The sequence below is a fragment of the Nilaparvata lugens genome, chromosome 5 (genome assembly GCF_014356525.2).
Source record: "Nilaparvata lugens isolate BPH chromosome 5, ASM1435652v1, whole genome shotgun sequence".
In the NCBI taxonomy this organism is placed as follows: Eukaryota; Metazoa; Arthropoda; class Insecta; order Hemiptera; family Delphacidae; genus Nilaparvata; species Nilaparvata lugens.
This window is the reverse complement of record NC_052508.1, coordinates 1,608,302-1,621,962: the sequence shown is the minus strand read 5'-3', so window position 1 is coordinate 1,621,962 and position 13,661 is coordinate 1,608,302. Positions and strand designations below refer to the sequence as shown.

General features: G+C 36.4%; 1 protein-coding gene across 10 annotated transcripts in view; it reads left to right on the top strand.

Moving 5' to 3' along the window:
• Positions 1-11,657, top strand: part of LOC111051765 (tyrosine-protein phosphatase Lar-like) — a 560,641-nt gene extending 548,984 nt beyond the window's left edge. For all 10 annotated transcript variants that reach the window (XM_039429683.1, XM_039429679.1, XM_039429675.1 and 7 more), the window contains one exon: positions 11,419-11,657. In XM_039429683.1, coding sequence (XP_039285617.1) covers positions 11,419-11,642 — 224 coding nt within the window. In that variant the 3' untranslated portion in view covers positions 11,643-11,657. The remainder of the gene's footprint in view (positions 1-11,418) is intronic.
• The last annotated feature ends 2,004 nt before the right edge of the window (positions 11,658-13,661 follow it).

The following is a 13,661-nucleotide window of genomic DNA, read 5'->3' as shown; positions in this document are numbered from 1 at the left end:
AACGCATGCGGTCATTAATGTGTGATGGCGTGTTGTGTGCCCAGCCTAGCGCATGACAGCTTATAGTTATGCTTATGCACTAGGCCGGTGCAAATGCGCTTTTGAAGGCATTCTGCACTGCACTGCACTGCATCGCTAGGCTGCACTGAGTAGCTCTTCTCATTTGCCTAATTTAGGCGCCTAATACCTGCCACAATATCACTTCATCATGGCACGTATTGATGGACCAGCAACACTGTGAAAATGTTCTTGTGTCATGCATGGAAATGGTACGTTACCAATGTACATATTTCTGGAATGTGCGATGTAACATTTCTATATGTGTTCATACATTTGTTCGTACATTGCTAGTATGGGGTTGATATGATTAACTTTACTCTATGTACTCTAGATTTTCGTAAAAAGCATGTTTCAAATATCAATTTCATCATTCATTCAAAGTATTATTCTCTCAGATTGAAACAACTCGCTATATCTTCCTCTCCCTCTTGAAGTTCGAAACTCTCGATTCTCCTGCTTGTGAAATAGCAGCATATTGTTATAAATTCTCAATTTTAATTGATATTTCAGTTTCATTGAAATAAATTGAAAATATCGTCACTACTCACTAAAAATATCGTCACTATTGTAAATCTTATCAAGATTTATGTTCAGGTATAAAAAGAGTTGAATACTTTAATTTTTTTGAAATATATATAAATATAACCAGTACAAAGTTTGTCAATCTTCGTCGGATATGATTCTCTTGAAGAATGTTTTTGAAGGATCAATGTGAAAAAGTAAATTCTCTAGTTTCCTATGATAGGCCTTCTTATCGCGGGCTGTAGAGGTTTTCAATACTATCTTTCTCCTTTCAGAAACCTGTTGCAGTTATGAATCGTTGGAAACTTTAAAATGCTTTCAATATTATAAGCCTGTGTAGTTTGCTTTCGGACGAATTCCCTTCCCTTGTCACTCAACTTCTACACATAAAAAGTTGGGATAGTGGAAGAGAACTTTTATCCATACGATAGATCAGGATAGTATTTCAAATGAATCAACTTGTACTCTTCTATTTTTGTCTTTTCACTAACATGTAATTTTTCTATATAAGACCATTTTCATTTTCATTTTCATTCATGTGTTGAAACATGTCGTGTTGATAAAGAGACACATAAAAAGGGTACCTGTTGATTCATATGAAAAATACTGTATTGAATAGCCCTAGAAGATAGTTTTTTTTTGTGTAATATTTTCCGAAATCCCCATTGAGTGCTGCACCTTCCCTAAATATAGATTTCAATTTCACTGTTTCCTTGACTATTTTTGGGTTGGTTTAATGGTTTTATGAAAAAAAAATATGTCCAACCAAAATAGCAGACACCCGAACACAAAGGGTGAAACAAAGCCCATCGTGTTGGCGTATGTAAACGAATGAAAACAGACACAAATTTGGATGAAAAGATGACGCTTGTCAATGAGTGTGTGTTGTTTTGGTGAACGATGCTCATAAAATATTCGTCGGTGTTTCCGATACAATAATATTGATGGGTGGGCTGTCCAAATTAGCAGTCCAACTCACCGCGACACTTATTAATATTTAAATGAGGGGAGTGGTTGTGAATGGTGAGGCAGGCGTCACTTGAGCGTTCGTGTCCTGCAATATTGAATGATTGCTAATTAGAGCGTTTCGTTGCCCTCTGCATTCTCCACTAAGCCTGATGCTGTGTCCGAGAGCGCTTCCTGTCATGATCTCAGTCAACCACAACCAAAAAAACTGTTCCCTGCTACCCCCAAGTGGTTTTTCCATTTTCGTGGTTGCAGCAAGAATATATCTAGGAACTTTTAAATAATCATGCTTTCCAATTCACGGAAAATCGATCCGTTCTGAGGAGAATATGAAACGTAGGCTACTCTTAATTATTCGACAAAAATTGGTTTAAAATTAGATAGTATGACAGGTCTACTGTAATAAATAGAATAAATTCAAGTATTAATGGATTAATGAATGGAGACATCACTAATTATAACCTACTGATGGATAGTGGGCTACCGCTAGATGGATGGATGGAGAGTATTTATTCATTTTCATTTAATTATTTATAACGGTATAAAGATGCCGTTCAATTCACAACTAGTATTATTTGTCTTCGATAATACTCATCAGTTTACTACTATCAATAGAATGAGGTCTCTAACTTCACTTTGAAAACTACTACAGCATTGCAAAGGATCAATAAACAAGATTAATCGTCAACTTTTCTATCCGGGAGCAGAGAAATGTGAACTCAGTAACCACTCTCCATCGATAGGTTAAAATGTATGATGCCATTAATACATATTGTACAGGAATTTGCTACAGTTGATAAATGCCATACAGAATGAATGTTCACAGTTGAAAGACTTGTGAAAGAAAAGCGGAAAGTGGCAGATATCGGGACTTTTTCCGATTCGAGGTCGTCAAGTACAATCACTAAGCCATTCATTGGAGTTTTGAGAAGTTGGAAGTTGGCCGAGGGGTGGATATGGGATAGTGTGAAGCTGGCCTCCGACTGAAGCCAGAAATGAGTGCAAACGCGTTCTTTTCAACAGTGTAAACGTGCCTCCTGTCTAAGAGCCTCCTATTTATTGGCTGCTGCTCTGATTTATGTGTCCGGTAATGGACTTGGTTCGTTCTGCAACAGAGCTTTACTTCCTTCCTTCTTATTCATTCCATTTCCTCCATTCCCACTCCACCACTCATTCACACATACACATATACACACGCGCCTCTTTTATTCTTCCCACTCATTCCGCTTCCACTCCATATCATCCATTTTCTCCATTCCCATTTTCCGACCATCGTTCATACAACACTGCACCTGTTTCAAATCCTAGAAAGCAATCTCGATTTCCCACCATTAGATGGGAAATCCTGCACAACTACGATCAGAAAATTGAGAACGGTGTTGTCTCGGATAAAAGAAGACTTTGCGTTGAGACGTGGAAATTGCAAAGAAAGTATTTCGATAATCTGAGAATAATTTTAAAACTCTAAGGGTCATATGCTAACACTACGTTTAACATTAAACCACGTTTACTTGTAGATATGGTTGCATTCATCATAATGTGTTTCATAAGGGGTTTAAACGAACAGCTGACATTTGTCCTATTAAACCGAGTATTTGCATACGGGCTTTAGGTCACCTTTCAATTTCTAATTCTCAGTTTTAAAAGTGTGCAGAAGTAAGAGATAGTCAAAAATGGTCACTAGTCATGAGAAAAAGTTCAGCCACGTAATGCTGCTATAGTTTCAAGCTTCTGCATCTATACATATTTGAATAAACAAACAGAAACAAAAATAACAAACCAAATCATAAACATTTTTTTTCTGTTACATATGAAGTGTAGACCACCTCAGATTACCGTTGAAATGCTACTACTTCATATGGAGTTTGGTGACTCGGACCTTTTCAGTGCGGAAATTCGCCAAGAATCAAGAGAGGATTGAGAATTCGCAGTGAACAATCGACTAACTTTGAAAGTTGCGCCTGACTTGGTTGGAAAGTTGGAAAGTGGGGGATGAATCGGCTGAACTAAGGCGACCGAGCAACCGACATCTAATCCAACAATTTTTCGTCGGCAAATCTCCGTCGCCGAGACTAGTTTGAAACTGGTAAGCCGCAACCAAGCCTCTTCAAGTCACGAATGTTTTCCTGGTGGCTCCGATCACTTTTGATTTTGTGTATTCTTCACTTTGTCTATTAGTGAGTCCACACTGGAAGAAAGTTTCTCGTGTGGTCTTCTAGAGAACGAGAAAAGACTATTCAGTGAGAGAATTGTCCCTAGAAAATTGAAATTCTATGCGAAGGGTGCTGAATAGTGTCCCATTTAATTAGAAATTTATCAATCTCATAGAAAAATGTTTCACCATCAATTGTGTATCAATACGTCAATACAAATACAGTAATTCATCAAATTTTATTGTCATCTATGAGTATAAGCATTGTTAATGGAAACCATTATTCAAGTCCATGAGTATCGTTAATCCATGAGTAACCATCATGGTGTATCGTGATACTCTCGGTAGTATAAGTATATTGATTTATTGAGATTGGTATGCACTGTACATTACAAGTAATGTTTTGAACTGTATAGTCATACATTCTAAGTGGGTTATCTGCTTATTATGCTCTTCTAAGAAGTTCTATAAATCTGAATTTTTTCAAAATATAATTCAAGATGTAATTTGTTGTTACAATGAAAATCGATTAATGTGATGGTTATGAAATTTTGAAAAATATCTGAGCACATGCGAATATTCTGAATTATAATTTTCTCATATTTCAATAAGTCCTTAGAACTATACAAGAGTATTATTGTTTTTTCTCTTTTCTTCTATTTTGAATAGGCTATATTTTCTTCATTTTGTGATTAATAATCGATAAGTTTTCAGCAATATGCAATGCTCTCTAGATTTTGAAAGATGTTCACTTCAAGCTAGAAAAACATGGCTTGCTATCATTGTATTCCCCAATTCTTCCGTCTATCCTTCACACATGATTTTCTGATTTTTTATCTGCGTTTTAAAGTGAAATAGCTGATAATCGTTGATAAGGAGACCGGAGCGAGGAATGATGATAGATGCGCAGTGAGTCAATATAATAGAATAGGCCTCATTCCGACAGGCCTGGTAATTAACAGGCACCGGCCTAAGCTGTAGATAGCGTCAAAGAGTAAATGTATAATGTGCAGTTTGAGAATGATGAATATTCAGGCTGTGCAGGCCGCTTCAATCAGCTAGCCACCATGTCTGTTTGCCCTCAGATACTCCCTCCTTCACCCCTACTCATCATCCACCAGGGGGGGTATCCGCCACTTCAGCAAGCAACCACCAACCAACTGACATGGACATCCTTTTATTAACCCAGCAGCCTGTATAGCCAACCGAAATCTTTGACATAGAAGGCCGAATCAGTGAAAGTTTTAAGCTGTCCGAAATAATCAGTCTCCAGTCATCCGGCTCCTTCTCCAAATCAATTAATTTCAGTCCAGTGGGCTTTTCACTATTCCCGCTCAACGGCAATATTATGCAGCGGAGGCCCTTCGTTTGCAATCGAATATTGAGATGAATATTCATTGTGCAAAAAATGTAGGCTCATAGAACCAGACCGCTTTATCAATATTGAATATAGTATTGAAACGGTTGATTGAAAACAAATGTGTGCACAAATTCAATTAATATTGATTCATCCGTTATTCAACTTAGTCTATAGAGTCTGTAGAGTATATTCTATAGGTTGAAACCAAAACTAATTGATTGCTTATTGGTCCATGAATTTACAGAATTCGATTACTCGTGGATTTGGTTTTTTTGGATATTGATTCATCTGTTACTTTATACAATGTATCTGTTACTTTATGCTATTATCAATCAGTACCATGCAAATCAGAAATGAAATACATGAGTGGTATTGATTGATAATGTGAATATCTTCTAAACGGTTTGAGATATCGATATTTCGTTAGTCGGAACTAAAAGATTCCATCAATTGGTGATTGGCATCATGAATGTAAAGAATTCGATTAATCGTATATTGATAACTCGTGAAAGATGATTGTGATATCCTTGAAGTTCTTGATTCTGAAGCAATAAATCAAATAATTATTGTTGATTGGTTATTATGATTCTGATTTTGAAACATGAAATGAAAATAACACTTCATTGTTCATTGTTTATTTTTCCAGTCTTATATATTTGATAACATATAGACCAATAGCTTCTCGAAAACGCCCTGGTTGAGTTTGTTAACTGTGTTATAATGCTGGTATGAACGTTGATGAAGAAACAAATACCCTCTACACTCGTATACTAGAGGTTGGCCATATTTTTCGTGTAAGGTTGTAATTTCGAGGTATGAAAGCTTCTCATGGTGGTGTGAATTATGACACTGTGGATGACTGGGAAGAGTCATGCCTGAAAAAAATGGCGGAAGAGGTGGTGGAAATGCAAGACGGTGGATTTCAGAGAGAGTGAGAGCAAGAATGATCGTTACTGTGCTTATAGTGGAGAGAAACTAGAGGTGAGCTATGTTTGATTGAGAGAAAGAGTTGAGTTTATTAGAAATGATGAACTGGAGACAATAACGAGATGATGATGTAAAGAGGTTGAAAACCTCTCGTAAGATGTTGAAGAGGCTTGGAGAATGAAGAAATGTGGAAGAGGAAGGAAGAAAGTAGAATGAGTATGTAATGTTTATCTGTCTGTTTGTGGATACAACCTAAACGTTCTAACAACATTTTATAACATGATACATAATTGACCAAACGGAGTGAGGTCTAAGATTCAAGTCAACGGTTTGGCAATTCTCTTAATGTTTAAATGTTTCTATGTTTATATGTTGCGCATTTACGGCGAAACGCGGTAATAGATTATCATGGAATTTGACAGGTATGTTCCTTTTTTAATTGCGCGTCGACGTATATACAAGGTTTTTGGAAATTTTGCATTTCTAGGATAATATAAATGGAAAAAGGAGCCTCCTTCATACGCCAATATTAGAGTAAAAATCAGACTATGGAATTATTCATCATAAATCAGCTGACAAGTGATTACACAGATGTGTGGAGAAGCCAGTCTATTGCTGTATCTCCATAAGGTCTATAGTTTCAATCTGGTACTTGTGGATGATAATACTGCGTGAGGTCTACTGTTCACAGAACTACTAGTATATTGTAGAAAACGAATATCATAGATCCATCCAATCTTACAAAGTTTCTAAAATTCCCATCCCTGTATGTGCCTGTACTCTTCCAGATGTTGGCCAACTTCTATTAAAAATTAAATAGTTGATTTCAACATCACTGTTTTAAATGATGTATTTTATGTCTCAAAGACTGCGTATGAGATAGAGTGACAGAAATTATGTCCGGAGAAGAGTAACCCTCAAAAATATAATATGGTATGTCCGGTTCTATCTAGTGCTAAAATTTTAGAGAAAAAACTAAAGAAAGGATGCAAAAAGTGTGTGCAAAACAAATAAAGTGAGTGAGCCAAGCTGCGGCGGGCCAAGAACAATAAATCTAGGTGTAGGCGGTAGTGTTGTGATGTGGGGTGGGGGAAGATGGGCATAGCAGTAGGTTTACCTGGGCATAGTGTGGTGGTGGAGGTTGTATACAACGGCAGCAGCGTTGTGGCTTTATTAATATTTACTGTGGAGAAAGTGTGTTGTCGGTTGTGCATGTGTGTGTGTGTGTGATGGTTGGGGGGTCTGGTGCACCAATAAGAGGTGGTCGGTCGAATGGGCGGGGGGGGGGACGCAGCCCCGGGATGTCTTGTGATGACTTTTCGGGGATTACCTTGATAAAGATCGTTTATCACCGAGCATTTACCGCGCGTCAGCCAAGGTGCGGCGAGCTGCTTTACTGTCTTGCTCATTCTGTTTCAACTTGAACACGACGTGCTGGCGAGGGAGCGAGAGAGAGTTAGTTGATAGTTGACGGGGGGCTAACAGGAATGAATTTGGTGCGCTAGCTTTATGGTCGAAGCCTGTATCAAACTGGCTTTAACTCTTCCTCTGACTCACGCACCACCACCAACAATCATCGGTGTGTGTGCGCGCGTGCCTAAAGGCTTATTTCATTACTCATATTCACACAACTTAATTAAATTCTAAATGTTTATTAACTTCCCGCTTCACCGCACCCCGCACGCCTTTGTCTAATCTAAGTCACTCTGCCTGCCCCCCTTCTCCAATGGTGCTTTGTCAATTGTCGGTCTCCCACCTCCCTCCCTCTCTGTCCCGGATTCATCAGCTCCGTATCTGTCTTAATAATCGTTTGATGGTCTGAATATAATAGCAACAACCGTAATGATTGTCATCAACTTTGAGCTCCTGAATGCTGAATGCTGTCCTCAACTCATTTCACCCTCTCCTTTATCTGTTGTACTTAACGGTGGTTATCCTACTTGATTCAAATACTGGTTATGCGTTTCACTTGACAGAATAAGTTTTCGAGTAATTCCATTTCTAAATTTCACTCTGAATTCCCTTTCAAACGTTGTATGAAATTTCAGAACATGATACTCCATCAATTATCGTGTATGTATTTGGCTAAAATAAGATAACATGTAATTTCATTTTCAGCTATCTTTCAATACACTTTTTTTATTCTCACCTACACTGCATGAATATAGCCCTCAGAAAAAACTCTAATCATCAATTTTCTCACTAGAAGCATTGGCATTCAATCTTTTCTGGAGCCTTAATATCCTTGTATGCCTAGAATTAATTTGAACAAAGTAAAAAGTCTTATTTTAGTTTCATTCAAATACGTAAACAAAATGCCAACTTGTAGCGATGTATGACTCGGCAGGGGAGTCCTGGTACGGCTACTGTATCTTCCGCCCTACACACACCCAACTCATTGAAGAACTGGTGATAGATAGCTAGGTGGTTTCTTGTTGACGATAGTACGCTTTTCATTTATTTCTCATTTATTTTATTCTTTTCTCATTGTGTTCAAGTATTTTCTTCACAAGACAACATGCATTGATTGAATAAAGTGAATATTAATTTTTTTAGAGTTATGTACTATAATGACTTTAATCGCCACGAAAGCTAAGTCACCTAAACCATGAAATCGATTTACAATTGAAATAGATCATGTAATCTTGAAATTAAAGAGAGAGCTTCATTTTGTTTGAATCCTATATATCCTTGGAATGGACACCTTGTCAAGGTTGATGTTCTGATGCTATTTTGGAGTTATTAATGTTGTAGTTAGGGCACCAGCACATTCGATTCCGCCAACCATATAATTATGCTTAGCTCAGCCGGTCATTGGGCTAACCCATACCTGCCTGTTGGTCAATCAACTACTAAACTGGCTCAGCAAGGGTGAGTTATCATGAACCAGAATAGAGTTGACGTATGTGTGGGCACTTAATCGCTTGCTGTATAGAACTACATCGATTTCCTTGTCCCTGATTGCAGAATAATACAATGAGATATTACATATACTATTATAAATAGTATCTCAACGATTGAATATTTTTTCCATTCACACACCCGAATAAGAATAAAAATTCAACGAAAAATGTAATCCCAACTAAAAGATATGGTTAGATATACATAGTAATATGAAATTGTGGTATCAGGTCGAAAACGGGCTATGGTCAATTGGAAAAAAGTTTTAATAATCTAAGTGCCAGTTGCACAAAAGCCGGTTAAATTTAAATCATTATTAAAACGAGAACCAATCTGAAAAGCCATCTTATCAAAAAGACCTTCTCTGATTGGTTATCGTGGAATGAATCACGGTTAAAATTTAACCGGCTTTTGTGCAACTGGGCCCAAGTCTCGAATTATCAAAATCATTCAAATTTTGTAATAGATAGGAAGAAGGGATTCTATGAGATAGAAGGGCAACTCATGACAAAAGAATAATATTGAATAAGAATTAAAAGTTCGAATTATTTCATAGCTAATTTCAATTAATTGCTGATTTAAAAGTCTATTACAGCAATCAAATTTTCGATTCAGATGATCATTTAATTTGTTCATATCCAGAACAATAAACTATTGATAAAACAATATATAACTGTAAAATAGTTTATAAACCAAATTAGTGTGAAAAATATTTTCATTTTTTTAAAGTGCGAATTACTGAAGCAGTTATTGGATTTCTCCAATATTGATCAGATAACTGGATTTAAATTCTATATCCACGGATTATGTTCGATATTCCTATAAATTGAAAATCCAATTTTTATAACATGAGCATGGAAATAGAAAATATGAGTCACCTTAGACAATAGACGAATGGATTGCTGATGAAGGAAGGGGAGTAGTAAAGTTGCTATAGTTGTGAACTGTCAGCATTGTTTGCATGTGAAGTATTGATGTTAGTTTTGAGGAATGCGAATAGTCTCACTGTAGAGTAGTGAAGATACTATCTTTAGATTCACTTCAAACTGACAGTGTTGATTGAATGGGAAGCATTGGAGTTATTTATAGGGAATGCTGACAGTTAAGGTGATTATCACTTTAGAATTGTTGGTAGAGAGGCGGTTTGGTGCGGTGCAAGGAGGAGGGAAGAGGAGTGAAGAGGGGTGATCAGCTTATCGGAGAGACAGCACTATTGCCAATTATCTTAATGAGATAGACGATTGCGATATGAAACCCTGAACCGGACGTTTCGGGGATGGATCGAGGACATTGGTACGCCATCTTGTTTTACCAAACGACCGCACCCTTCCACTCAGCGCGGCGATTTCAAATATCGAATAAACAAATTGGAAACCGCTAATCAATGTCGGAGCGCTTAATTAACCACAAATTGCTAACTGTGAAAATAATAGCACAGAAGAATCACTCGGACGGACATTCAATCTGGTAGAAATATCATCCTCACTTCAAAATAATAGTTCACAAGTAATCTGTACAAGATATTATTACTAATATTGTCAATGATTAAGAATTTCAGCTTTGAGATTGAAAAATAATATTAGCTTATGAAATAACGATGAACTGATAATGATAAATAGCTGAATGAACTGCCTATATGCTCACTGCTGCTTGACCAATCAGTCTCATAATCTTTCAAAAACATATATCTTTCCAATGTTTTTGAATATTCAAGGAAGATGAAAATGACCCGGAGGGGAACTGTTAAGTACTTAGTTGAGTAATTGATTCAACTTGGGGTAATAAATAATGAATTTTCATGGTGACATGCTCTTTTAGTGAGCGTTTAGAGAGGGTTGAAAATCTTGCACTCTATCTATTAGAGATCTATCATCTTGTATCTATTAATAGAATCACAAGGTGTAGGCTACTTCACGTATTCGTTGATGAACAATACAGGTGAAATGAAAACTACATTTCGTGGAACTATTAATTTTAAGTGGATATCGCGAGTTGGTAGTTCAATAGATATTATAAACTTGGAAACATAATTATTATTTTTGTCTATACTTCAAAAATAACAACAGCATCTCGTTAGATTATAAGGAAACATAATTATTATTTTTGTCTATACTTCAAAAATAACAACAGCATCTCGTTAGATTATAAACATAGAGAAACAATAGCGTAAGTAGAGATGCCATGGTATAGGGTGTTTATTTCGCAACTTTTACTGTTATCTCAAGCCGATTACTGTCGATTTTTACTGTTGATTTGACCGGGTAACAGTGTATGAACGGCACAATATGAGAGACCACCAGCGTCATAAAGCTTCACAGGAGAGAACTACGTGAACTTTCACCTTGAGATAACAGTAAAAGTTGCGACATAAACGCCCCATACCATGGTATATCTACTTATGTTATTGTTTCTCTATGTTATAAATCATGCAATAAGTCTGTATCTTCTCACCTTATACATATGAATACATTTTCATGTTCACAATCTTCATATTCTCTCATAATAATGATGATGTTATGTTTGTTTGCAGCCGATAAACTGCCGTCGGGGTTCCCGCAGATCACGCAGGCGCCTAGCACGAAGGTGATCGAGATTGGCCACAACGCTGTGCTGACCTGCTCCGCCATGGGCACCCCGGCACCAAAGATATCCTGGGTCAGGGAGATGCTCCCCATCGACCCTGCCACCAACTCGCGCTACACCATACTCAAGAACAACATGCCTGGTCAGTTAATTAACTTTCATATCCTGTAACGCTTATAACGTAGGCTATCCTTTACCGTATGTTGTCCTTAATTTTTGTTGTACATAAATGATCTGTCGAGAGTAAGATTACAAGGTAGCCTGTATATGTTTGCTGACGATACTGCATTGTTGCTGTCGGGTAGAAATGTTGAAGAGGTTTACAATAAGGCTCGTAATGTTAATAAATAAAGTTTATGGACTTAAAATTGAGGAATAGGACAGATGATAGCTCAAATAGTATTGTATTACATTGTTGCAATATTCAACAGGGGAGTTTTTGCAACTGTCCATCTATTGAAAAAGTAGGCATATATAAATATCTTGGGGTAATATTTGATGACAGAATGAATTGGTCCTCTCACATTTCATACATTAAAAGCAAAATTCGTAAAACAATATTTCTGTTTCATGGGCTTAAGAATATACTTAATGTACAGGAGCTTAGGAATGTCTATTTTGCATATGTACAATCAATGTTGCAGTGGGTAATAATTGCGTGGGGGGGATGCTATAAAACTGTTCTTGAGCCTTTAAAAGTTTCTCAAAATTCTATCTTGAGGGTCGCATTGCAGAGAGGTCCCAGATGTCACCCTAAAGAATTATATGAGGACTTTAAAGTGTTCAATGTAAGGCAGCTATTTGTGAGATCTGCCTTAATTTACATACACTCTCACCATAACCAAATTTTTAACAATACAATAGATCATAGATACCCCACCAGAGCATCACATATAAACAATATACAGACTCCAAGATTAAATAAAACATATTCAACAACTAATATTCAGTACCTGTCACACATAATACTTAGAAACATACCTGACTATCTTAAAACTTTTCAAAATTACAGATCAGGCCAGTATAAGCTACTTGTTGAGAAGTGGTTAATTATAAATGACCAAGAGGAGTCTGAACGCGTGCTTCTCTCTGTATATAGGTAGGGAATGTGGACCTTGGTGATCTTGTCTGTGGTCCTACGAAATCCAAGTCCCATAGTGCTTATTATTTTTTTTGTAGCCAGTGTAGTTTACTGTTATAGTATTACATGTTTTTGATTGGATTGTCCATCGTCATCACCATCTTTCATTTTAAGTTTGGAAAATTCTTTATAACTTGGTATTTAATTGCTTTGCTACAGTGTATCTACCTTTTAGTTTTACTAACTTTTAGTCATTAATTATAACTGGCTGTTTCTGCAGCCAATAACATTTACTCATACCGTTTTTTAATCTGTATTTTTCTCAATTTAGTTTAATATAATATCAATTTTCATAATTTGGTTTATCGATTTTAAATTCAGCGAATTACGCCAGGTCCTCACAAACACAGGCTTAAGCCTACATGTGAGTCTCTCATAACATAAGGGTATATATAAATGTACTATAACTGTATTGTATTATTTGTAAATTGTGAGAATAAAATTTGATTTGATAATCTTTTTCTACGGATCTTGAGATCTACCTACGAATATTATTGATAGATAAGGCTCGATACTTTTTTTCTACTCCCAATCTTTCTTTTAATGATCTAAGGATGTTACTTCCAATATTAATCATAGCTAAGGTTCTATTCTGTTCCTTCCACTGTTCGTTCTCGATATGGAGATGTTTGTATAAAGTAGTCATATATTTTCGTTTCGATAAAGAATTTCTCAATAAATTATTGTCAAAGACTTGACTCTTGATGTACAGAATCCTCAGAGCAACCACTTGAGTTGACAGCTCCCTAATAGTAGAATGTTTTTAATTCACAAATTGATTGCAGCTCTCAAATAGTTTAATTATCTGACTTCACAAATAAGGTGCAAGTAAATATTCCACTGAAATAAACACTGAAGAATAAAGCTCCGCACACACATCGGTATTTTGCCGTCCCTACAAATTCTATTAGATTAAACAGATGATTTCAAACATATGATGTTTGTCATGTTACGTTTAATCTGATAGAATTCATGATGACGGCGAAATATCATACAAACAAAATTGTATGTGTGTGCGTGGTTAAAGAATAAAACAAACTGTATTATTT